Here is a 27,699-nt window from a genome sequence, read left to right as displayed (position 1 = left end):
CTAGGAATTCGAACTACAAGCAACGTGTTGTCTCCGACACCTCTATCTGTCAACTCTCAACTATACGCTAACATCATGACAGCCGTAGAGATCACCAACTGCAACATGAACAAAGCTAAAGCTTACCCCAAGCATACCTCTTTCTCCCAGTACAGCGGGAATGAACCTAACTTCAGCATCCATGGAAGTAGCAACGAGCTTGACCGGATGTCACCTAACACTTACAAGACCAATCCAATCTACTCGCAAAACTTGCAACAGTTCAAAGAGAAATTCTTCAACGAAGTTATCATTGAGAATAACGATGCCAGTCACTCAGTGAGATCTTCAGGAAAAGATAAAATACATTGTAGTCATAAATAAGAGGTAAGTTGTTACTTTTGTTTTTCTTTGATAGGAAAGCTGAATAGGAAAAAAATACTAGGTAGTAAGTTCTGTAAGCTGTGGAACTCATTTCAAAAAGCCTCTTTGTCTCTTATGATATGACAGAAGGATAGTCCTGGTATAAAAGTTAAGTTTAAAATGTCAACCGTAAAGTCTGGTGCACATTTCTGATCTGAAATTCTGAACATACAATCAGATTGTATGATAAATCATTCAGGTGGATATGAAACTGAAATTTGTGTCCTAACTTGCCAGAAGTGTGTTTCTTATCTTGATCATTTAAAAAAAAAAAACCTTGCCAAGTCAAAAAAAAGTTTGACAGCGGAACACTCGGATCCGGTTCTCGCCTCCCAACACGCGACGATTGTTGGTCGCGGGCTCCCCTCCTCCGTCGCGACGTATTCTGTCGTCTAACTCGCGACGTTTGGCGCCTGTCCTGTCCATGGATTCGCTTATCGCGGCCATCAACTATAGTGATGTCTCCTATTTGGACACCGGGGACGTTATGTACGAACCGAAAATTCATCCGGAATATTCGGGCAGTGTTCCCGACCTAAAGAAAATCTTCGTCACAGACTACTTGTAAATTTGGTCGTGACCGCTGCTGTATAGTCGATAATGCTAGGCAAACTAAACAATAAGGTCGAGTTTTACCACCGTGGATTGTCTCGGGAATCTCAGGATTAAGTTCAATCCGAGGTTGACCTGGCTATTAAGTATAGGGAAATCCTAATTTCATCTCAATTCCGAATTGGTAAAATCCAGCATAAAAGAGGCAGTGCAGCTTGTATCATGGGCGCATTGCCTCAAAGCAGTACGATGGAAGAGTTTCATTTATGAATAATATAAAGTTCTTTGTAGCAACAAAAGTAACAAGTACATACTGTGAACTGTAAGTAATAGGTATTAGAATTATTAGATGCAACTCGTACATGGACTTTTTCAAGTAGGTAATCAAGTAGATGAAGGTCTGAAGAATAAATTAGCTTGATCTGGAACAACTTCAGCTTGTTAAACTTAAGATTTGAATATAAATCTTCGATAAAGATTATTTCTGTATGAAAAAATTATTTTTAGCGTAGTTGGTGCTTTAATTAGTATGTCGGATTAGGTCATGTAGTCCCATTAAATCAATACCTAACAAATTACAGATATCTAGCAGTGTGTTCGATACAGATCAGAATCCAGAATGAGGAAAAAGAATTCCATAGATACCTTAAACCTAAAGCACTCCTTAAATCATTGTTACAAACATAACCTACTCACTGTCTTCAGATTTTTAGACACAATCAGGCGAAAAACCACGCTCGTAATCATCGGATCACTATAATTTCATCTTTGATCATAGACAAGTAGGAAATGTATCAAAAACAATCCCGGTCACAGAGGATCAACACTAAAAAAACACTTGACCAAATAATTTTCTAACAGAGATGGATATCCGGATACTCTGGTCCGAAATTCGTCGAATGTGTTCAATTCTCCAATAGCTAGGTCTAGATAGCAGTCTATTACGAACAAAAGTGAACCGTACCTTCCTTCCACACCAACAGGTATTCTTCAATGGCATTACGATTGCGGATGAAACACAGAAACCCGAATTAGCGACTGTTACTGTTGTGGTCAGCTTAACCATAAAATCGGTTCCAAATTGATTCCATTCAAACATTTAGCATCAATTCAGCCTTCAGTAACCACTTCGATGGTCCGGAGGTGCAAGGGTCGATGGTAGGATGGTATAGAATTTAGTCTAGTCTTGGGCCAATATTATGGTCCATGTTTTGGACGCAAACTTGGGTACCTAGGAATGCAAGTTTTTTTTTTTTTAAATAGGGAAGTACCTACCTGCCTACCTATAAGTTATTATTATCTACCTACCTAAAAATTCTTTCTGCCGTGCGAAATGCTGAATGTGCGGAGTTTTTTTTTGGAACAGAGCGAGGTATTTCAAAATCGGTTCCAGTGGACAGACGGCCTACAATAAAACTCTGTGGTAGGGATGGGTTTTTCAGAAAGTTGCGCGCGCACATTTTGTGTTTTTGGGACAAATCTACCATGTGATAAGAGATTTGAGAAAGTAAAAAAAAGTTCTATCTTTGCAGCTTTTGCCTTTTGCTCTTTGAAATTTTTGAAGTTAACATTTTAAGTTTCAACTTTTGAATGTAGATTCAAGGAAAGTTTGAGTAGGTACCTACCCTTTTGTTAAAGAATGAAGCTTTTAAATTCTGATTTACGAGTTTAAAATCTTCCAGTTCCAGTCTTCTGTTGTTCTTTGATCATCATATTAGGACAAGAATGAAGATTGACAGTTGACACTTTTGAAAACTTGGTTTTGGTGCATGTGTCAAAGGAGCTTTCATATTCATGTTTGCCAGTGGAAGTTCCAGAAACCAAAGAAATACAACCCTTGATCACTTGTAAGTTTGGAGTCACTCAGTGAGATCTTCGGGAAAAGATAAAATACATTGTAGTCATAAATAAGAGGTAAGTTGTTACTTTTGTTTTTCTTTGATAGGAAAGCTGAATAGGAAAAAAAATACTAGGTAGTAAGTTCTGTAAGCTGTGGAACTCATTTCCAAAAGCCTCTTTGTCTCTTATGATATGACAGAAGGATAGTCCTGGTATAAAAATTAAGTTTAAAATGTCAACCAGTACCTACCTAATGGCAGACACAAAAAGATCTCCTCTCTTTCATCTGCCATCACCATTTGGCGAAAGCTAAAGCTGCTACTTTCCATCACAAATACTCGTACATATCAAAAATATTCCACTTGAAACCCAACTTTTAACTCAGTACCTACCCTCAATGTATATTATATCCAGTTGATGTTTAAGTAAATAGGTAACAGTTTTAAATGAAAAGCAGTACTTAAAGGTAACAAGATAGGAAAAGAAAAGAAAAAAAAGCTGTATAGTAAATAGGTAACAGTTTTAAATGAAAAGCAGTTCTTAAAGGTAACAAGATAGGAAAAGAAAAGAAAAAAGAAGCTGTATGAAAATAATTGAAACAGAGTTTGTAAAAATTCTTTTGTTTCTGGAATGATTTTTTTTTTTTTTGCACAATGTTTTATTCAAAGCAAGTTAAATGATCTTAGGGTAAAGTAAAAAATATATAACCTTATACATATTTGATAATAGGTACTTTTTTCATTCCCTTTTGTCCATTATTAGATACAGATTACAGAGCTAGGTACCTACCTAGAAATAAATGCAATGTTTTTCAAGTATAGATCATAGGTACATACCAATGATACAGTAGGTAGGTAAAGGTAAGCATTTTATTTTCTTATTATTAAATTGAAATTTTAATAAGGGAATTGTTTTTTTGCTGGAACTAGAATTCAACAAAATGAAGTAATAAAATGAACAATAAGCTTACTAACATAAAAGCAATGTCTCAGGAATTCAAATTTTCTGAAGGCATGACTACTTGTTTGAAAGTGCACATCATTGATAGTATTGATACACGTTACGCAGGAAGCGTACGGTCAGAGCTAAGCTAGTGCAGCCAGTGTCATTGTAACCTCAATTACCGCCTAAAGAAATGGGTTTAGCTGATTTAGCGAGACCCCTAGCTGCCGTCTGCGCCAGAAACAACTGTAATACTGTACACTTATGTATATTTGAACAGAAACAAACCCGCGACATAGGCTTACAAGGCAGACGCGCTACCTTTCAAGCTAACTTAAACTAGGCTGGCGCAGACACTTCTGATCCACCTTGTTTTAGACCAGCCACTCAGGCTGACCTCTTCTCACAGACCTGGGTCTCGAGCTTTTTCCGCACACATGTTAAGACGGTATGCCACACTCCGGTCTGTGAAACCTTAGTCTGTCAGATGAGACGGTCGGCATAAGGTTCTTTTTCTTAACGGCTAGCTTTCTCCTATTCTTCTCTCTTCAATTGTGTGACGATAAGACCTCTATCTCAAGGTGCCTCCCCAATTTTAGAGAATATGGTAGAAAAGAGCTTGCTCTATAACTGATGAACACAATGCATGCGGGATAACGGCTCAGTACCTATAGGCTCAAGCCCTTATCACACTGGCTGCATTGGCTCCGCTCTAACCGTCAGCTGGCTCAGCTCTGCGTAACACCGTGTATCTGTATCTGTATCATTGTATCAATCAGGCAAGTGGCCTGGAATATTCGACCAGTAGTTTCCAGGCAGTCTCCACCAACAGTCAGGCCTAAGGCCAGCCACTCACTATCAGGTGGACCTCACAGGTAACCTGATCAGGTCCACCAGTCAAGTCTACCTAATATCGTGTGTGCTCATCAGGTATAGGGTAGACCCGACAGGCGGAACTTTTCAGCCGTACCTGTCAGGTCTAAATGATAGTGTGCGTACTTACTCATGAGGTATCAGGTAGACCTGACAGGCGGACCTGATCAGTGCACCTGTGAGTGGATGGCTGGCCTAAGGCTAGCCATTCACATTCACAGGCTTGTCTTTTCTTCTCATGTCGAGGCCGAGGGAATGTCTGAGTTCTATGAATAGTACCGTCAACTTCGGGCAGGTCTAGTATTGTCAAGTTTGGGTAGGTTCTATACGAGCCTGCACACTCTGACTCTATAACTTACCTTGTCGACACGAATGATCGACACCATATAGGAACTGCAAGTTGTCCTGAGATCAGTATTCAACAGCAAAATGGGTACCACCACCGCACCGTATTCACATGTCAAAAATTATGTACAGCTTGGGCTAAACTGGATTAAAAGAATAGAAAATTAATTTATTTGTCTTATTTGGCCGCCATCTTGTCCATCTGTAATATAGCTTCTTAAATCGGCAAAATAACCACTTTTTTTCAAGTCAGCATACCTGAAAACATACAATTCAATATATTATTTCAATATATTGGACAATTTTTAAGGATTTCCCTATAGTAGCAGCATATCCCAAAAACGGGATCGACCATTACGGGATTACGGTACATCCTAGAAGAAAAGTGTAAATGTATAAAATGTAGAAAATTATAATACAAACAGCTTTCTAATTCATAGTTCATAAAAAGAAATTACCGGAAACGAGATATTGTAAGAAAACCTCTTTTTTAGCCGCCATTTTGGAAAAATCATTACGGTACGGGATTACGGTACATCCTAGAGAAAAAATGTAAATGTAAAAAATGTAGGAAATAGAAATACAAACAACTTTCTAATTCATTATTATTAGAAAAAAATTACCTAAAACGAGATATTCTCAAAAAACCCTTTTTTTAGCCGCCATTTTGAAACGGGATCGACCGTTATGGGATTACAGTACATCCTAGAGAAAAAGTGTAAATGTATGAAATGTAGGAAAGAAAAAAACAAACAACTTTTTAATCTATTGTTATTAGAAAAAAATTAGCTGAAAAGAGATATTATGAGAAAACCTCTTTTTTGGCCGCCATGTTCGAAAAATCCTTACGGTACGGGATTACGGTACATCCTAGAAAAAAAGTGTAAATTTACAAAATGTAGGAAATATAAATATAAAAAACTTTCTAATTCATTGTTATTAGGAAAAAGTTACCGGAAACGAGATATTATCAAAACCCCGTTTTTGGTCGCCATTTTGAAAAAAGGCCGCCATTTTGTTTGTGTGCATGATTTTTGGTGTCACCCCTTCCTAAAAGTTTCATATTTTCCCAATGAAGGTCCATACCAAATTTGGTGCTTTCCTGAATAAATGCAGCTTTTGGCCAAAATTGTGACGTTGGGCCACCCACTAGTAGAGGAAACTGACACAACGTATGTAACGAGAAAGCATTGGCATTTAGAATATCTCAAAAAAATTCTCCCGAGAAGTCTGGCGTCTCCACCAAAAGGACCCAATTGGAGACTTCCGACCTTTCGAGTTTCCTCTTGTACCTGCCGCTCTACTTGCCTCTCTTATTTCATTAGATCCGTTTCTGTATGCCACTCCCGGTGATACCTTCAATGGGTTTTCTGTAGATAGGCACCTGATTCTATCTGACACTTGTCGTCCCTTGCGCTTCCTCTCTACCTACAGAAAAATCCAAACACCTATAATTTACTTAAATTCTTTAATGTACCTGCAGAACAAATTGGAACTAGCCAAAACGCACGTTCGAAGCTTTTCACAAGGTTTCCTTTCTTCAAATGACATAACACGAAATTACATGATAACAAAACTCCCCGTACAAGATGTTCGAGAAAGCAAAAACTCTATATGAAGCATTAAAGTTCAAATAACTGATCAGGGAGGATGGAGCGGGGAAAATTGTGTTGTATTTTGGTGCAGAGAGTACGCAAAAGAGATTTTTCTTTTTTTACACAAATCGATTTGCTGAGATGTGTGTGTGTGTACACGGAGCTATCACAATACACATGGTGGCGTTATGTAATCGACGCATGTGCGTCAATATTCGACGTCGAAAGACGATAAATCGCTATCGATATGTATCGAATATCGGACCGTTGAAATGCCTTCGATAACAGCTTTGAAAGTCAATTTTGCGTCATCCTTTTTACAGGACATTTTGGTGGTAGGAGTCATCAGTCGATAACTATTTATGAAGGCAGATTTAGTGAACAAGTTAGACTATAAAAGCAAGTAATAGCATATTTATATACCCTACCAACTTGAAGAAAGTTAATAACCGAGGGGAAAAAAAGCTCATGCTAGGGAAAAGTATTTACTTACTCCTCAATCTTCCTTTATCGTTTTGAACTTTTCGATTTCGATATCCCGTCTAAAGTTCTCAAATCGAACTTTCATTTATTTTCGCTATTTGAAGATTGAGTGAAAAAAACATTTTCATTTTACAATACCCGAAATTTTGAGGGCTATGAGCCCTAGTAGGAAGTTAATTTTTGATAAGGAAAAATTCAAAATATTTTCTTTTTTTCAGTGCTAAAAAATAAATTTTTTGTTTTGAAGTGCTTAACCTATGTCAGGTGTGCAATATTTTGGTAAAAATTTATCTCCTTCTTTCTTGCCTTTTTATTATTATTATTTTTGGGAGGTAATTTATGTACCCAATTAAATCTGAGCAGTTAAATTTAAAACGATCTTGTAATTTTCTCAATTTAAATAAGGAGAGAAATCTAATTTTAAAATACTTAATTATAAATGTAGAAGTGTAGGTACCTATCTACCTATAGATAGATACATGTGTATAAGTAAAAAAAAAGGATTAATGATTAAATAGGTCCTTACTTTGAAAGTCCAAATATGACACCTTGATCCTCCTAGTTAGGATATGTAGGTAAGTAGGTAACTGTGGTACTAATTTAAGTCATTGGGTTTGTAAGGTATGACCTTATTGTTTTCCAAATGTTTTCAACCTATTTTTGAACTGCAATAAAATGCTCAAGATTGTAAACAAATAAGTAAGTAGGCAAGTTCCTAATTATAATTATTTACTAAAATAGTTCCTACCTAACTAAGGTAAGGTCAAGAATGACAATGTTGAGTTCTAAAAAATAAAGGTAAGTCTCAGCACCATCTCGAGTAGGTTTATAGGTACAAGTACTTAGGTGTTGGAACCATGCATCAAGAGAGGGTGAATTTTAGTTTCACCACACCCAGCTTTTCAGTCAGAAAATCCTGAAAAGACCAAATAATTAGGTGCTAGGGTACCTACCTAAGTACCTATCTCCTTTAGCTCTTGGGCATAACCAAGTTATCTACCACTAATAACAAAGTTACAAATTAACAAATTTTAATCTTCTATTAAAATAGGTAGTTACCTACCTACCTAACTGAGCATAAACCCTTGAGACTTGCTATAAAATTTATAAACAGAACTGATCTAATAGTGTTAATTAGTTGATATTGAGGAAAACGAAGTGTCTTGTCAGAACTAAATGTTGGTGATGTGGTTTCATTAGATGAAAATCGAATAAAAACGCTTTACAATGGAGTCACAAATCGAAGAATTTCTGGAGCAGTTCAAACTGAGTTCGGCCAAAGTGATGGAGGAGTATGAAATGAAGAGGAGCTCCTATTCAGGACTATCTATGACAGAAGATGCCACTACGGCTGGGAAATCATCAGGTAAGAACATCTGAGCATGTTTCTCTTTTCAAACGCACCCTGTAGCTTTAATGTTTAATCTTTTGAAGCTAACTATGTAGGTAGAGGCTCGTATTCAGGATGTTAGAGAGAGAGAGAGAGAGAGAGAGAGAGAGAGAGAGAGAGGGGGGGGCAGAATCCAAACAGGTATTTAACGGGGGGGATTCTCCAAATTTTTCGAGTCGAGCTCACAGTAGGTAAAGGAACAAAATAAGAGCCTGAGAGGTGAGAGTCCTCTTAGATACCTACCTACCTTGCAATTTGGCGTCCCCACCAAAATGCTTAAAACAGCACACAACCGCATATAACCAGGGCCAGTTACAACCTAGTTCTAAGTTTGGAAGCAGGATGAACTAACAGACGAAAAATTCAGGAAGAGTGCTTATTTAAACCAGTGACGTATGTTCGTATGTATTCTCTATGGAATCTGGGGGGAAATAGAACAGTTGCGCTTACTTGGGTGATGTTTCAAAGTCATAGAGCAGGAAAAATGAGGACCAACAGAATTTTTCTTTTTCTTCAACTTCTAGATACCGAGATAAATCGATTTAAAAAATACCGGTAAATCGTGAACTTTGACGTCACGGCATACGCTCCCGTAGACGATGACGTCAGAATTCATGACTCCCGCTTCGTTTGTTTGTACGCAAGCGTTTCTGGGCATTTTGACGTGAAATCTGACGTCACAACTCTTTGAACTTTTTCATTAGAACGGCAATTAAAAATTGAATTTTCGACCTTTTAAAGGTTACTTTTTTGGAGTTTCAAGCTCAAATTTGGATTTTTCATAACTTTTTAGGTAGGAATCGACCTTTTATTAATAATATTTTCTCAATTGCAACTCGTCCATTCGTCACTACATTTTTTCCTCACCTCCTCTAGCTTACAACTTACCAGATAGGTATTTAAGATCAACCAGAATTCTATAAAGCTGTGTCCACACATAGTCGACCTACACAATTTAAGGCCCCCCTGCCACCAGCAGATCCGGACATGGGTTTATAGCTTCCCCTTTTGAAAATCACACGCCACACTGATTTAAACTGATTTCAAATAGCACGTGCATGATTTGCATGCAAGTCAATGCGATACTGTATTTGCAAGGGGCAAGATAGGATTGCATGCAAATTGATAGGACAGTGTTCACACGGGTCAATGCAACATGTCTGCATGCAAGTGAGTGATACACTGGGTAATAAATGTTTGCATGCAAGTTACTTAAATGCACGTGTATTCAGGCTACTCTGGTAAAGATGGTAGGTATAGGTACCTATGTAGATAAGCAGGTACTGCACTAAAAAACTAAAATCACTTACCCACCAGCTGTGAAAGTGACAGCGACTAGTAGCGACTTTGTTTTACGTATCCACTCTGTGGAGTCTGGACCTTAAAATGGCACTGAAAACACAATCAAGTCAAGCACAAACCAAATTTATTTTACTTGTCCCAGAGGAAACTCACAAGTTTGGTAATTGTTTCTTACTTACCCACAGTTTTTACTAAATTAAAATTATTTCAAGTTAATCTTTCCATATTATGAGTATGTACTTGAGTTCTGACTTGAGTAGAAAATCCACTCCATGTCTACTTTGGGCACATATTCAGTGTAGAACATGAACACCAATATAATTATGTGGCATGGGAGTAGCAAAATGTAAAGTAAACCATTTTTGGTACTTGTTCAGAAGTCACGTCAATGGAAAATTGCTACAAAAATGAGCAGTGACCAATGTTATTATAGGGTTCGGTGGTTAGATTAAACACAAAAAGGAGCTTTCACTATTTGAGCAGTGAGCAGTTTTATTATAGGGTTAGGTTGACCACAAAAAGGAGCTTCCTTTTTCATTGTTGTAAGTGCTCTAGCTTATCTTTCCTTTCCTTCTCCCCTCAGGAACTATCATCTTTAGAACAAGATAGTAACAAATGGTGTTTCAAAGATGAGCTGTGCGATCAACCCGTTGAGAAGTTCAAGTTTGAACCTTTGGATGCATCCAAGAGTCCCACAATTGATGTAGAGGTAAGTTTTCCATTTCCTTTAATGGCATGATGTTAACTTATAAGTCTGTCATATCTAAAAAAAAAAAAGAAAGAATTGTGTACCTACAGTATCTTCCTTTACAAATCTTCAGAAAATAACCCATTTTATTTGTGCCGCACAGTATGAGAATGAAAGGCAACTTCTGTTTGGTTCAATGGTTTTCATAGCAGCCACCTTTAGTTTTTTTTTTTTTACTTTCTATTTTTTTTTTTTTTTTTTTTTTTGATTTTGGAAAAACAAAAACTGTTAACTTATAAGTCTGTCATATCTGAAGCACACTAAGGTAGGTACTGTAGGGACTAGTGACCTATGTAGATAAATGATCATTTTCTCTGATAGAACTTAAGGTATACCCATACCCACTGCCCCCACTTTGCACTTCTCTCAAGTACATATTACATATTTGTGAGTGTCCTGCCCACACCAAATTCAAAAGTCCCCTTCTATTTTTTACTACTAAAAGCAGCTTTGCTGTAAATGTCAAAAATTAGAGAAAACAGACAGTTGGTAATAGTATTAAAACATTAAATAAAACATATTTTATTTATTTTTACTTATTGGATTATAACATTAAAAATATCACTTTATAAACAAGTACAGTATTACATCAGGTTTGCAAACAACTCAAAAACCAAACACTCAATATTGAAGAATAATAAATCAACTCATTTACCTTGAAGTTGAATTTGTAAAAAAAAAAGTAACTAGATTACACGCCATTTGCCCAGTTTTAATAGGAAACTTAGCTTCAAAGTCAAATATTTATTTTTCAGCTAATGAACTTTTCATTTGATAGGCAGGTAAGTACCTACTTAATAGCTTAGGTATTTACCTAATCTTGGGTTAAAAAAAGTTAGGTACCTACCTATTTAACACATTGGTCTAATACATTTTTGAAAATAAACCAAGGTTTTTTTACTTTTTAATCTTTGTGTTCCAATATGTAAGGGAACCTAAATAGTGTACCTACCTAATGGCAGACACAAAAAGATCTCCTCTTCTAATACATTTTTGAAAATAAACCAAGGTTTTTTTTTACTTTTTAATCTTTGTGTTCCAATATGTAAGGGAACCTAAATAGTGTACCTACCTAATGGCAGACACAAAAAGATCTCCTCACAAGAAGGTATGGATTATTTCTGGTAAGTTCAATGCATGTATCAATTCCTTTTCCTTGTTAAATGGTAAGGAAAATAAAACATAAAAAAAAATCGATATCTTTGAACACAGTTTACTTTCTCATATTATAATTGTTTAGGAGAAATAAGCACAAAATAAATATCTAACTTGAGAAATATAATGGTCTGAAAAAAATTGCATTATTTGCTACTCAACCCATAATTCAAACTTCCTCTCTCGAATACCGCCTTTTGAATAGCACAAGTCAAGTTTTAAAATTTATCTAGGTGTAATAATCGGGGAACGATTGTTGTGACAAGCATTTAAATATGCTTAACACAATTAAAATTTTCAATTTATCTTACACGGTTTATATGTATGTCATTTCCAGGGTAGAAAAGTGTGTCTGACGGCATTCCTGTTCCTAGAGAACTGCACCCGATATCAGTTGAAACGTATCCGATGTCACCTCATGTCACACGGGGTAACGCCCAGGGTGCATGGGAATCAGGGCAAGCGTCCTCACAATGTGTTCTCACTGGAGACATATAACCAGGCTTCGGAATTCCTCAAGAAGTTCTTCGAACAATATGGTGCCGGCTCAGGGTAAGTAAGGGAAAAATACCGTAAAAAAACCATAAATGTCAAGACAAAGATGTGTCAAGAGTGAGTTAAAAAAGCTTCTTTTTTCAGTGGACTATAATGGGTCAGATCCTATCTCCCTTTACCTTTAGGGAGTTGAAGATTGAGTTAGATGTTGTAGGATGTAACTGATTGATTCGGTAGTGCCAGCCTAGTTAGCTTGGAGGATAGTGCGTCGGCCTTTGAGTTGTAAACGCTAGGTCGCGGGTTCGATTCCGTATTAGATAAACTACATTCTCGGAATGGCTGGCTTTGTCTTTCCTGTCTCTCTTCGATTTCGAGACGATTAGTTTCCTCTATTAAACCTCTTAGAAAAAAAATAGGCCACTGAAAAGAGATAACTCACTCATTATTTACACATCTCTAGTCTGTGATGATGTACATCGGCGTAACCTCGAACTCTAGGAAATGAATTCTCTGATCCTGTTATTGGCAGGATATTCTCATAATTTCAAAAATTCGAGCAAAATGCGCTTTCTTTTGTTTTAAATTTTTTGTCCAATCTCTCACGAATTCCTCCCTTTTCCTCAAATTCCCGAGTTTCTACTATCGTACATTTATCTTATTTTGTCTCCCTTCATTCACACACCCTATCGTACTTGTCCATTTTTCAAGTGCATTCCAGCTTTTCTGCAAAGCTGTCGGGAACTTTTGTGTATTCAGTATATGACGTGTTATAATGAACAAATACTTTTTACTCACTTTTTCCCCCAACAGTTAGGTAAACATTGCTTTAATTTTTCATCACGTACCTACATGTTTACCAACATGATACCCTTATCAGTACAGACTGTAAACATGGACAGTGACAAAAGTGTATCTACAAAAGTATATCAGTGCAAACTGTAGAAGTGTAGACAGTTAAGTGACAAACTAAAGGGAAGAAAGAGAAAGGAAGGGATTGCGAGAGAGTGATAGACAGGAAGGAAAGAAGACTGTCTGGGACTTCAAACTTTAATAGTGTAGTGATTGTAGTGTATTAGGTTAGGTAGCACAGCACTGTGGATCTCGGATCTGGAGGTTGGTGGTTCGAAACCATGTCAGGTCAAATTTTAGCCAACATTTTTTAACATCATTGACATATGGACGTATATGCCGAACGTTATAGCCGGGACCAAAATCTGAGTGTTAAACAATTGAATTAATCAATCTAGTTGGATGATTAAAAAAAAAAAAAACAATCACTTTTTTAGCCAATCAGATTGCTTAATCGGGAAGTTGAGCTTAAACTGAGTTCAAACTCAGATTGTAGCCCCGACCATAAAACACGCAAATAGATCAGTTGCGCTTACTTGGGTGATGTTTCAAAGTCATAGAGCAGAAAAAATGAGGACCAACGGAATTTTTCTTTTTCTTCTACGACTTTTAGATCCCGAGATAAATCGATTAAAAAAATGCCGGTAAATCGTTAACTTTGACGTCACGGCATACGCTCCCGTAGGCGATGACGTCACATCAAATGTCCCGAGCAAAGCTCCCTTGCAGGCAACGCATTAATGTGTTTGTGCGCATACGTTTCTGCGCAGTTCTTTCTGCTAGCGTAACCGCGTCCCGCCGTTAATTTAGAGCTAAAGTTCCTCCCCTCGTATTTCTGTAACGAGCAATTTCTACGGCAAATAGCTCTCCCTAATGGGTCGTGGCTCATTTTGGCACCCGCTGTCTGACATTGGCTAGCACGCTGTGTACTATCAGTAGAATCAGTATATTCAGTTCAGAATCGGGTATCGTTCACTCAACATGTGATTCTCATACAAATTGTCGCTATCAATTGAATTTCATTAACATTCGATGTGTTACGGTTTTCGAGATATTGTCCCGGTGCAGTTTTGCATTTTCAGTTGTGTTTTTATTTAGTTTTGTTGTGTATTTTCTAATGCGTACATGTAGGTGGAAGTGAGTGTTTGTGTGTTTTCCGGTCTGTGACATGTTTGTTCATTTACATTTGCCTCTTTTTTCCCTCAGATGTCAGGATCTCAAAATCAAGTCCTTTCAATATTCTAGCCTACATCAAGTTAAAGTGGAATTTTACAATGGTAAGTTTGGTAGTTGTTTCTTACTTACCCACAGTTTTTACTAAATTATTTCAAGTTAATCTTTCCATATTATGAGTATGTACTTGAGTTCTGACTTGAGTAGAAAATCCACTCCATGTCTACTTTGGGCACATATTCAGTGTAGAACATGAACACCAATATATGTGGCACGGGAGTAGCAAAATGTAAAGTAAACCATTTTTGGTACTTGTTCAGAAGTCACGTCAATGGAAAATTGCTACAAAAATGAGCAGTGACCAGTGTTATTATAGGGTTTGGTGGTGAGATTAAACACAAAAAGGAGCTTTCACTATTTGAGCAGTGAGCAGTTTTATTATAGGGTTAGGTTGACCACAAAAAGGAGCTTTCTTTTTCGTTGTTGTAAGTGCTCTAGCTTTTCTTTCCTTCTCCCCTCAGGAACTATCATCTTTAGAAAAAGATAGTAACAAATGGTGTTTCAAAGATGAGCTGTGTGATCAACCCGTTGAGAAGTTCAAGTTTGAACCTTTGGATGCATCCAAGAGTCCCACAATTGATGTAGAGGTAAGTTTTCCATTTCCTTTAATGGCATGATGTTAACTTATAAGTCTGTCATATCTAAAAAAAAAAAAGAAAGAATTGTGTACCTACAGTATCTTCCTTTACAAATCTTCAGAAAATAACCCATTTTATTTGTGCCACACAGTATGAGAATGAAAGGCAACTTCTGATTGGTTCAATGGTTTTCATAGCAGCCTCCTTATTTTTTTTTTTTTTTTTTGAGATGTGACAGTCTGTAGGTACTCTATCAGGAAGCACACTAAGGTAGGTACTGTAGGGACTAGTGACCTATGTAGATAAATGATCATTTTCTCTGATAGAACTTAAGGTATACCCATACCCACTGCCCCCACTTTGCACTTCTCTCAAGTACATATTACATATTTGTGAGTGTCCTGCCCACACCAAATTCAAAAGTCCCCTTCTATTTTTTACTACTAAAAGCAGCTTTGCTGTAAATGTCAAAAATTAGAGAAAACAGACAGTTGGTAATAGTATTAAAACATTAAATAAAACATATTTTATTTATTTTTACTTATTGGATTATAACATTAAAAATATCACTTTATAAACAAGTACAGTATTACATCAGGTTTGCAAACAACTCAAAAACCAAACACTCAATATTGAAGAATAATAAATCAACTCATTTACCTTGAAGTTGAATTTGTAAAAAAAAAGTAACTAGATTACATGCCATTTGCCCAGTTTTAATAGGAAACTTAGCTTCAAAGTCAAATATTTATTTTTCAGCTAATGAACTTTTCATTTGATAGGCAGGTAAGTACCTACTTAATAGCTTAGGTATTTACCTAATCTTGGGTTAAAAAAAGTTAGGTACCTACCTATTTAACACATTGGTCTAATACATTTTTGAAAATAAACCAAGGTTTTTTTACTTTTTAATCTTTGTGTTCCAATATGTAAGGGAACCTAAATAGTGTACCTACCTAATGGCAGACACAAAAAGATCTCCTCTCTTTCATCTGCCATCACCATTTGGCGAAAGCTAAAGCTGCTACTTTCCATCGCAAATACATATCAAAAATATTCCACTTGAAACCCAACTTTTAACTGAGTACCTACCCTCAATGTATATTATATCCAGTTGAAGTTTAAGTAAATAGGTAACAGTTTTAAATGAAAAGCAGTTCTTAAAGGTAACAAGATAGGAAAAGAAAAGAAAAAAGAAGCTGTATGAAAATAATTGAAACAGAGTTTGTAAAAATTCTTTTGTTTCTGGAATGATTTTTTTTTTTTTTGCACAATGTTTTATTCAAAGCAAGTTAAATGATCTTAGGGTAAAGTAAAAAATATATAACCTTATACATATTTGATAATAGGTACTTTTTCCATTCCCTTTTGTCCATTATTAATTATTAGATACATAGCTAGGTACCTACCTAGAAATAAATGCAATGTTTTTCAAGTATACATCATAGGTACATACCAAATGATACAGTAGGTAGGTAAGCATTTTATTATTGATAAATTGAAATTTCAATAAGGGAATTGATTTTTGCTGGAACTAGAATTCAACAAAATGAAGTAATAAAATAAACAATAAGCTTACTAACATAAAAGCAATGTCTCAGGAATTCAAATTTTCTGAAGGCATGACTACTTGTTTGAAAGTGCGGGTTGACATAATTTGACTTTTGACTTGATCCTGGCTTCCTAGTGCTGTAGTGCCATCCTTTGCAATGAACAACTGTAGTCCAGTGTTCTGGTTGTCATACTCATTCTGCTGTAAGTTAGTTGCTTTAATAAGCTCATCTATCAACATATCAGCATCCACTCTTGTCACTTCTATCTTCCCACTTGATGACATGGTTTCCTCTACAATTTTTTTCCTCCTCTCAATGCTTGCTTTGTTTCTATCTAATGAATCAGTTTCACTAAGCCCTGAGCCATGGCTAGTGTTGCGACTAACACCATTTGACATATCTCCTGAGCTTTGTCTTGAATGTTGGGAGGACTGTGATTGACTAGTAGGGTTAGTAGAAACATCATCATCTTGACATTTGACATCTTCATTATCATCTTCTCTGCCACTGAGTAATAGATCAGATGAGAATAGGCCAGGTCTCTTCTTAGTGTGACTACTAAAGCTGGAAGATCCACTTGATACATCATCATGAATATTATCACTCATCTCAGTAGTGGGATCTGTTATATTCTTCTGCTTAAGAGAAGGGGAAGGAACTTTGAATAAAATATCACCAGAAAGCATGTTCATTCTAATCTTTACCCTGAGGACTGAGTTATCCTGTCTGTTGTAGTGGGATCTGTTATATTCTTCTGCTTGAGAGAAGGGGAAGGAACTTTGAATAAAATATCACCAGAAAGCATGTTCATTCTAATCTTTACCCTGAGGACTGAGTTATCCTGTCTGTTCTTGGAATCATAACCTTCCAGTATACACTGATGCATGATTTGTCCAGAACCTGCAAACTCTGCCAAATTCAAATCTGTAAATCCTAGTTTTTGATAGGATCGGCCTCCTTTTGACTCCTTTCTCACTGAAATACGTAAGTTACATGGGTCTAATACTCCTGTGGATGCATTAGCACTCATTTTACAAACAAACTCAAACTTTGCTCCCCATTTAACAGTATGGTTCTTGACTTCTTCTCGTGTAGATGTTTCACAGAAGTTCTTTCCATCCAGTAGTCTTACCTTAACAAACAGTACAGCATTTACAAATGGAACAGCATTCAAGTCTTCTACAATGAGTTCCACAGTGAATGTGTATCTCTGACAAACTCAAACTTTGCTCCCCACTTAACAGTATGGTTCTTGACTTCTTCTCGTGTAGATGTTTCACAGAAGTTCTTTCCATCCAGAAGTCTTACCTTAACAAACAGTACAGCATTTACAAATGGAACAGCATTCAAGTCTTCTACAATGAGTTCCACAGTGAATGTGTATCTCTTCTTTTTCATCATAAATGCCATTCTGCTAGCATTAGTGATCTGACAGCTAGGAATGAAACTTGTTCAGTGGAACCTGATTTTATTACAACAGCAACTTGTATTTATTCAGACACAAGGAAACACCATGTGTATGTGTGTCAAGTTTGTTTTATCATTGATTTTGTCACATCATTACTCAATGTTCTATGGAGGCAAAACTGACAGTTTGGTCTGAAGCATCTAGGTACTAGGTATATTATCGTCAGATCTGGAAATGCTTTTAAACACTTTTTAATGTGTGATTGATGTAATTAAACTTCCAATTTTGATATTAAATGCTTGTTTTTAGAGGAAAACACTTCCTTTATAAACTGTATTTTAATTAATTACCTATGGTTGCTTGTGTTGGGGATTTAGGAACGAATGAAGTCATGGATTATTCTTATCTGTTGAGCTTCAATATCTTGGTGTTCTTTCAAATGAAGTAGAATTATTAGATCATGATGAACTCCTATTACTCACTGAACTGGGCAATTAGATTAATGGAAAAATTGTCGCTATCTTATCAGTCTGTTCCAGCAAAAACCAGATTTTTCACTCAATTTTATTTCGTGATAGCAAAACAAATTTTAAAGGGTGTTATTTTTTCCTCCCAGCCAATGAGATTGCGTGTTTGAAGTCAGCTGTGTTTGAGAGCACAGAGGTAAATGTGTGGGTGCTGTGGGACAGCACTTCTCTTGCTCTAAAATTTAAATTTGTTTTTGGACCTACGATTACGTACTTTTGGGTTTTGGGATTACTTCTTTGATCTTTGAACGATGAACGTTATAGACTGACGATGACGGATCTCAAAACGGATATTATTTCCATTCATTTCTCGATTTTGAAAATTCTTAATATGGTAACGATTTATTTTCCAAACCTTAGAGGTGAAATAGGTAGGAGAGTTACAGGAGGTAGGTACTTTTTATAAAATATTCTTTGTAAACCTACAACGTTCAGTAAACATCGTTCTAATTTCTTTTATTTTTCCTTTTTTTTTCTCAGGACAACGATTCGAATTTTCAACTCCTCAATGACCCGAGTCATTCGACTGACGATGTCGACATTGATTCGGAATGTCCTCTTCAATTCCTGAGTGAATTTGAAACCGCTCATGTCCCTGAACAAGAAGCGCCGAAAAAGAAAAACAAGAAGAGATTGAGAAAGAAAAATAACGAGGAGGAAGAGGCGTGTGGGGAGGATGTGGCAGATGAGGATGACGAAATGAAGAAGATAAAGACCAAGTTCAAACAGGGGTGCGATTGTGAGGACAGCAACTGTTTCGAGGATTTGGATCCGAGGAGTGTGTACAGGTAAAATTACCTTTACTCTCCTTGTTATAGGATGAGGAAAGTAAAAATCTGGTGTGGTGGTGTGAACATCACACGACTTTCTATTAACTTTGCCGAATCACATTTGCGGAAAAATCGTTGACAAGGGGTATTGAACCCGTAACTTCTCAAATGTAAGTCGGATAGAGATGAAAGTAGTACCATTCGGTTTGACGTGAAAAATCACATCGTATTAGGTATTAGGATAAAGTCCGCCGCGGACAGAAATCAAACCCGCGACCTAGCGCTTACGGCGCAGGCGAAATTCCTATCCAAGCTAGCTAAAGCCGGCATTTCACATCTTAACAGCCGTAGTATTCACGTTCCTCTGAGTATCTCATATCCGAACCGCCTTATCTAATAATCTTTTTCTTTTTCTCCTCAGGCATAGGCTGAATATTACCGAGCTAACAAAGGCTGAACATGATATGTACCTAATGGGATTGATAAAGGCTTGTATTAGCTGTAATCAAACAAGCAAAAATAAGGAGAGACAACGACTGAGAGCTCATTACTTCTATCAGGTATGCATTTTAGGATCTAACAACCTCCGTGGCCGAGTGGGGGTCCCGGGTTCGATTCCCGGCGGGTTAGAAGTTTTTTCGGCTCTATGGTCGACAATTGAGTAGCTGGTTTGATCGAGTAGCTACCAGCGCCAGCGGCGGCATTATCAGTGTAAAAAGATTCTGAAAATGGATTGCAAAGGAGGCACTTCGTTATGCTGTGATACCCACACAAAGTTGTGAAAAGGCTCTGCTTTAACACAAATAAATTCACAATTTGGGATTTTTGGGACATATGTTTGCAATTTATCTTACACACCAATCTCAGTGGTGCAGTTGTTAACGCATTGTTTTTTTTCTCAGGACAACGATTCGAATTTTCAACTCCTCAATGACCCGAGTCATTCGACTGACGATGTCGACATTGATTCGGAATGTCCTCTTCAATTCCTGAGTGAATTTGAAACCGCTCATGTCCCTGAACAAGAAGCGCCGAAAAAGAAAAACAAGAAGAGATTGAGAAAGAAAAATAACGAGGAGGAAGAGGCGTGTGGGGAGGATGTGGCAGATGAGGATGACGAAATGAAGAAGATAAAGACCAAGTTCAAACAGGGGTCTTTTGTCACATCATTACTCAATGTTCAATGGAGGCGAAACTGAGTTTGATCTGAAGCATCTAGGTACCAGGTATATTACCGTCGATCTGGAAATGCTTTTAAACACTTTTTAATGTGTGATTGATGTAATTAAACTTCCAATTTTGATATTAAATGCTTGTTTTTAGAGGAAAACACTTCCTTTATAAACTGTATTTTAATTAATTACCTATGGTTGCTTGTGTTGGGGATTTAGGAACGAATGAAGTCATGGATTATTCTTATCTGTTGAGCTTCAATATCTTGGTGTTCTTTCAAATGAAGTAGAATTATTAGATCATGATGAACTCCTATTACTCACTGAACTGGGCAATTAGATTAATGGAAAAATTGTCGCTATCTTATCAGTCTGTTCCAGCAAAAACCAGATTTTTCACTCAATTTTATTTCGTGATAGCAAAACAAATTTTAAAGGGTGTTATTTTTTCCTCCCAGCCAATGAGATTGCGTGTTGAAATCTGGAGTCACATCCAATTCTACTAGAATCTGAAGTCATATCAAAATCAAAAATCAAGCTTGCCAGGTTACTCAAATGTGACGAAAAGGGACAATGCCCTCAAGAACACTTTAAAATCCAGAACTCCAGTTGAAAGCTGACCACATTACCTGTCATTAAAAAAGTTCCTTCTTCAATGAACCCTGTTGATTTAAGTGCCAACATCATCATGTGTGAGACTTGAGATTTATATGAAAATAAAGTGATACCTATGGTTATGCGAAAAATAAGTTCAAAACAGCTGTTTTCAATGTGATTTTTCTTGATAGCAATATTTCAACGGGACAAGAAGGTAGAGTCAGCTGTGTTTGAGAGCACAGAGGTAAACGTGTGGGTGCTGTGGGACAGCACTTCTCTTGCTCTAAAATTTGAATTTTTTTGGACCTACGATTACGTACTTTTGGGATTACTTCTTTGAACGATGAACGTTATAGACTGACGATGACGGATCTCAAAACGGATATTATTTCCATTCATTTCTCGATTTTCAAAATTCTTAATATGGTAACGATTTATTTTCCAAACCTTAGAGGTGAAATAGGTAGGAGAGTTACAGGAGGTAGGTACTTTTTATAAAACACCTTTGATTCTATCAATTCAAAATTATTGAGGGGTTGACAGACGCTTTTCTTACAAGATTCCCCTGTTATGGAGACTTTTTATCGAATCTGAGTAGAACTAGTTCTACTAGTTGTACGTAGATATTTAAAACTTTTATTATGATACGTAGGAATATATTAATGTAGTTCTATGTACCTTCTTATTTGCTGATGGTCTGATAGATGGATGAGTGACAGAAGATAATGAAAAATATAATAATGGCATCGGAAAAAAAAAGAAAACTCTTCCCAGAGTATGTTAGGAGACACAAAAACATATTTTGTATTATTGTTTAGGTACATATGCATGAGTAGATACAGGTTACTTTCAAATAAACACATTCAATGTGATACTTCATTCTAGTTTTCGCTATTTATAAAATAACCTACGTAAGTGATGTGCGAATGTAGAAGATGCTTCTGTGTGAAATTAATGTTTTTATGAACATCATGTGGATATCATAAATTATTACAAAGCAGAAATTCAGAACATTTTCCTTCTTTCCTCGAGAATTTTTGTTGGTATTTGGCATACTCTACTTGTACTTCCATGAAACACACACTAATTTGAAAAGAAGAAGCTACGACCTATAAATGGATTAATCTCTTTATTATATCTTTTGACTCTAAAGTACCTATCTAATTTTGTTGATAGAACAGCGGGCTAAGGCAGAATCACCAATTTTCTCAAGAATTTGAACGAACGATGAAACTTGAGACTCTGAGAAAAGGGCGGTAACTATAACATTGATTGTATATACTTTAGTATGCATCATTTTTTCAACGCGATTTGAAAAAGATGACTTGAGTGCACCTCTCAATTCAATCATGTCCTTTATGGGAACACAGGAAGATGTTGCAAATAACGAGGCTTGTTATGAGGTCACCATGATGTCACCTCATGAAAATGACATAAATTAAATATCCAGGTCAGAGCTGTACTTGTCATTATTCGTAGCTCAAAAATCTTGCAACCAGCCTGATTGGTTTCAGGGAATATGTTGTGTTCATTCTCAGCTATACTAGTAATCTTCTTAGAGTTCTTAGCATAATTCTGCTAATTTTCTGTATTGTTTAAGTCTGCGTGTGTGCGATTCTAGAATCTTATCGGAACAACTGATTTTCTTTGCTGGAATTCTTGATAAACTCGTCAGTTATTAGTTGTTGCATTTTTTTCCTAACCACCTTGCTGCATTAGGCTCGCTATATGTTTCTGTCGTTGAGGTATTTTTCTTTGGAAAATTGCTGTTGGAATTTTTTTAATTTTCCCACCCATTGTGAACCCCTAGGATTCCAAGACATGGGTCTTGGTTCCCTGTGGTACAATTGCCATCGGGTTAAGTCAACGTTGAAAACCATTTTCAATGGTGATTTTTCTGATTGTTCTTTATTCATAGTAGAACGTGGTATACTATAATTATTTAAGTTTTCAAGTGCTACTTGTCATATGTGTTGTAGTACGAACCACTCCTTGCAATATTTCTTTAGTTTATTATGTAGTTTATTAATTGCTTTTCTTTTCCAATACAAGTACCTTTGGGTTTCTTTGGGGTATATCTAGGTCTTGGTAGCTCGTACATTCATTTGCATGTAAAGTTCTGTCTATTTTCTTCAGTTAGTTGCCATTGTACCAATATAATCTATTGATATTGCGTCCTCTGACATCATCCCCGAAAGACCTCTTGGCACATATCACACCTACACTCCAAATTTCAAGCAAGATCATAATGTATACAGAACGCCTAGACTTGTACCCACTCACATTCTTTGTCAGACCGGCTTCATTTGTCCTTCTTGTGAAGGGTAACTTTCCATTCTTTTTACATTCTGCAATAGTATCTGTCCCATGCCAATTATGGTGTTTTAATAGGCACTGGATACGAGATCCGACTGTAAAGTTCCCGGAATACCCCCAAAACTTCGCCCCTAATGCACATAGATCAACCAAATTTTCCAGGAATGAACCTCGCTCTTTTAAATGTATCCAATGCCATTCCTTTCTGAGCACTTCGTTCAATAACGAACAGTTTTGCTAGATATGTGTCCCTACCTCCCAACCTGTCCTAGTTAATAGGCAATGTAATTATTTATCTAGCAGGTAGGAACGACTTTATATTTACATTTGAGGTCTAGCATTGACTTTGTCAAGAAGATGAGGGAACCTTGGCAGATAAAGAACCCTACCTTGATTCTTCGCATGTGAATAAAAGTGCATTACTGAAGTTTGTTACCTATCCATAGGATAATATACCTTATCATAGTGTTTGTAGTGGCTATATCTACAGTATTCGTAGTGGTAGTGGCTATATATATCTACAGTATTCGTAGTGGTAGTGGCTATATCTACAGTATTCGTAGTGGTAGTGGCTATATCTACAGTATTCGTAGTGGTAGTGGCTATATCTACATTACAATAACTTGAAGTTGCATTGAACTTGTATAGTGGCTCAGGTACCTGGTACCTACAGACCTACTCTAGGCGGAAGTAAACATTTCCAAAGAAGTGCGGACAGAAATCAAACCCGCGACCTAGCGCTTACGATGCAGGCGAAATTCCTATCCAAGCTAGCTAAAGCCGGCATTTCACATCTTAACAGCCGTAGTATTCACGTTCCTCTGAGTATCTCATATCCGAACCGCCTTATCTAATAATCTTTTTCTTTTTCTCCTCAGGCATAGGCTGAATATTACCGAGTTAACAAAGGCTGAACATGATATGTACCTCATGGGATTGATAAAGGCTTGTATTAGCTGTAATCAAACGAGCAAAAATAAGGAGAGACAACGACTGAGGGCTCATTACTTCTATCAGGTAAGAATTTTAGGATCTAGCAACCTCCGTGGCCGAGTGGGGGTCCCGGATTCGATTCCCGGCGGGTTAGAAGTTTTATCGGTTCTATGCTCGACAATTGAGTAGCTGGTTTGATCGAGTAGCTACCAGCGCCAGTGGCGGCATTATCAGTGTAAAAATATTCTGAAAATGGATTGGAAAGGAGGCACTTCGTAATGCTGTGATACCCACACAAAGTTGTGAAAAGGCTCTGCTTTAACATAAATAAATTCACAATTTGGGATTTTTGGGACATATGTTTGCAATTTATCTTACACACCAATCTCAGTGGTGCAGTTGTTAACGCATTGGACTCTGGATCTGGAGGTTGGTGGTTCGAGTCAAAGTCAAGTTTTAAAATTTATCTACTTACTTAGGTGTAATATTTGGGGAACGATTGTTGTGACAAGCATTTAAATATGCTTAACACAATTAAAAATTTCAATTTATCTTACACGGTTTATATGTATGTGATTTCCAGGGTAGGAAAGTGTGTCTGACGGCATTCCTGTTCCTAGAGAACTGCACCCGATATCAGCTGAAACGTATCCGATGTCACCTCATGTCACACGGGGTAACGCCCAGGGTGCATGGGAATCAGGGCAAACGTCCTCACAATGTGTTCTCACTGGAGACATATAACCAGGCTTCGGAATTCCTCAAGAAGTTCTTCGAACAATATGGTGCCGGCTCAGGGTGAGTAAAGGTTTATACCGTGGACTACTTGACAAAGAAAGCGTCATCACTTGCTAAGTATTACATTGCTAATTCCATTTTTGATCATAAATATGTGTAAACTAAAACAATACCTACCTACCTCTACATATAAAAGTATCGTTTTTTTAGAGGATTGATAGAGGGAACTGTAACTGCTAAGGTCTTATCATCCCGAAAACGAAAAGAGAAGAAAGACAGGATAGAAGAAAGTCAGCCGTTCCGAGATTGAACCTTATTTGTTTAGGATAAAATCCACCCTGGGCGAGAATCCAATCGAACCCGTGACCTAGCGCTTATAAGGCAGACGTGCTATATTTTTGGATCTGATTGACTCAGTAGTACACTAAAAAGAATAAAACGAGTAGTTCTTTTTTATTACTCACTCACTGCGTACGCCGCGTCCTTCTTTTCCTATACCTTATATTCAATGTCAATCCCATTTTGACTTGGCGGGGCGGACCGCGCTCCTTATTCACTTGCAAGTTTCTCCTTTTTATTCTCACACTTTCCCAGTGTCTACTATTATTCGTATTTATTTTATCTTGTCTCCTTTCATTCACACACCCTACCGTCTTGTCCACTTTTCAAGTGCTTTCCAGCTTTTCCGCAAAGCTGTCAGGAACTTTTGTGTATTCAGTATATGATCCTGATGTGTTATAATGAACAAATATTTTTTACTCACTTTTTCCCCCAACAGTTAGGTAAACATTACTTTAATTTTTTATCACGTACCTACATGGTTACCAACATGGTACTCCCCTTATCAGTGCAAAGTGTAGACATAGACAGTGACACAAGTTTATCTACAAAAATATATCAGTGCAGACAGTAGAAGTGTTGACAGTTTAAGTAACAAAAGAAAGGGAAATAAGGACCGAAAGAGAGAGGTAGGGAGGTATTGCAAGAGAGATAGACAGGGAGGAAAAAAAGTGAGTCTGGGGAAACTTCAGTAGTGAAGTGGGTAGCACGGTAGAATCAGAGTGAATTAATTAATTATTAAATCAATAGCATGTTTTTTTTTTTTTTTTTTTTTTTTTTTTTCTTTCTCTTTCTCCGTGCCCTTTCTGTTCAGAAAGTACCGGAATCGAACTGGACAGTCATCAGTATGAGGTTTGACAGGGGGAACTGTAACTGCTAAGGTCTTATCATCCCGAAATCAAAGAGAGAAGGAAGACAGGATAGGACAAAGCCAAAATTATTATTTTTAAGCCAATTAGAATCCTTAATTAAGGAGTTTAGTTTAAACTGAGTTTAAACTCACATTGTGATCCCGGCCTTTCAAATTCCCTTATTTTTAAATTAGGTATGCCGGTATGCCGCTAACCTCCACTCTCTATTTCTAGGTATGGCCGCACCCCCCTTACCATTTCTTCTGATAAATCCACACGGAAACATATTCACGCTCTATATATGAAACAATTCGCCCCCAAAGGAGCTAGTAAAGATAACGATAACCACACTAATGATAGACTGATGGGATATACAACGTTCCTTTACTTTATCAAACACCAGTTCCCGCATGTTAAGTTCGTCAAGCAAGAGTCATTTGCCTGTAAAACAGGCAAGGAGATGAATCGTGAGTATCTTGTGATTTTTATTATTATGATTATTATTATTTGGAAAAGTTCGAGAATGAGAAGTTTCGTCTCGGAATTTTTAGATTTTCTCGATTTCTTGTGTAATTTGAAGTGGGTCTAACAGTTTTGAATAGTTTGAAGTAGGCCTAACAGTTAAGGAAATAGTTATTAATATTAAGTTCTTCGCTTATTTCTTATTTTGGATGGTCAATTCTCTCGTGTTCCCATGTTGTACAGTCTTACAGTTGAGTTTTCTCTTTCTTCCAGGAGATAAGCTCATCAAACAGACCCTGGTGTCTTCAGAAGTTGCTGCAAATACCATAGTAGAAGTTCCTAATAGCAACAACCCTATTCAAACTGCTGTGATAGAAAATAATCCCGCTCAAGAGTACGAAGTCATTCTTCCTCAAACTTCTAGTCATCTCGATAGTCAACTGTTGAATAGTAATGAACTATTGGAAAGCCATCAACTATTGGAGAATCGCCTAGACAGGCACACTCTGGTGGACACTGGAGGAACTACACAGCTAGTAATGAGTTCTGATGTGTTAGAAAGCCAACCTCTGGGTTCGAAGCAACTTGTGTTTACAACCCCCAGTACGGGAACCAAGGAGTTTAGTTCTGATAATTCTACGTTCATTATGACGCCCACTTATACGCTGACAAATCAGCCTTTGCTGTATATTCAGATACAGTAACTCATCTAAATCTTGCTATAGAATTTCTACCAAAATCTGGAGTCACATCCAATTCTACTAGAATCTGAAGTCATATCGAAATCAAAAATCAAGCTTGCCAGGTTACTCAAATGTGACGAAAAGGGACAATGCCCTTAAGAACAACACTTTAAAATCCAGAACTCCAGTTGAAAGCTGACCACATAACCTGTCATTAAAAAAGTTCCTTCTTCAATGAACCCTGTTGATTTAAGTGCCAACATCATCATGTGTGAGACTTGAGATTTATATGAATTTTGTCACATCATTACTCAATGTTCTATGGAGGCAAAACTGACAGTTTGGTCTGAAGCATCTAGGTACTAGGTATATTATCGTCAGATCTGGAAATGCTTTTAAACACTTTTTAATGTGTAATTGATGTAATTAAACTTCTAATATTGAAATTAAATACTTGTTTTTAGCGGAAAACACTTCTTTTATAAACTGTATTTTAATTACCTATGGTTGCTTGTGTTGGGGATTGAGGAACAAATGAAGTCATGGGTTATTCTTATCTGTTGAGCTTC

General features: G+C 36.9%; 2 protein-coding genes across 5 annotated transcripts; one reads left to right on the top strand and one right to left on the bottom strand.

Moving 5' to 3' along the window:
- The first annotated feature begins 309 nt into the window (after window positions 1-309).
- LOC103505772 lies at window positions 310-27,424 on the top strand. 3 transcript variants are annotated; one of them, XM_008470134.2, is made up of 8 exons: window positions 310-366; window positions 14,177-14,247; window positions 14,665-14,790; window positions 18,750-19,057; window positions 19,461-19,599; window positions 24,641-24,855; window positions 26,220-26,452; window positions 26,721-27,424. In XM_008470134.2, exons 2-8 carry the CDS (start codon window positions 14,245-14,247, stop codon window positions 27,149-27,151), a joined length of 1,455 nt encoding a protein of 484 aa, XP_008468356.1. In that variant the 5' UTR covers window positions 310-366; window positions 14,177-14,244; the 3' UTR covers window positions 27,152-27,424. The 3 variants fall into 3 exon arrangements, with proteins under 3 accessions (XP_008468356.1, XP_008468357.1, XP_008468355.1); XM_008470135.3 differs by lacking the exon at window positions 310-366 and adding an exon at window positions 2,502-2,801; XM_008470133.3 differs by lacking the exon at window positions 310-366 and adding an exon at window positions 2,502-2,868.
- On the bottom strand, window positions 3,428-18,333 carry LOC113465993 (protein FAM102A-like). 2 transcript variants are annotated; one of them, XM_026821027.1, is made up of 4 exons: window positions 17,713-18,333; window positions 17,076-17,536; window positions 16,393-16,956; window positions 3,428-3,795 (listed from the first exon to the last, which is right to left on the bottom strand). In XM_026821027.1, the coding sequence occupies exons 1-4, from the start codon at window positions 17,742-17,744 to the stop codon at window positions 3,782-3,784; spliced, it is 1,071 nt and encodes a 356-aa protein (XP_026676828.1). In that variant the 5' UTR covers window positions 17,745-18,333; the 3' UTR covers window positions 3,428-3,781. The 2 variants fall into 2 exon arrangements, with proteins under 2 accessions (XP_026676828.1, XP_026676827.1); XM_026821026.1 differs by lacking the exon at window positions 3,428-3,795 and having other exon boundaries at window positions 15,277-17,010; window positions 17,130-17,536; window positions 17,713-18,332.
- Window positions 27,425-27,699: the final 275 nt, after the last annotated feature.

This window comes from Diaphorina citri, unplaced genomic scaffold (assembly GCF_000475195.1).
Source record: "Diaphorina citri unplaced genomic scaffold, Diaci psyllid genome assembly version 1.1 scaffold194, whole genome shotgun sequence".
Taxonomy (NCBI): Eukaryota; Metazoa; Arthropoda; class Insecta; order Hemiptera; family Psyllidae; genus Diaphorina; species Diaphorina citri.
Note: the sequence above shows the minus strand (reverse complement) of the source record. Positions and strands in the feature narration are given on the sequence as shown.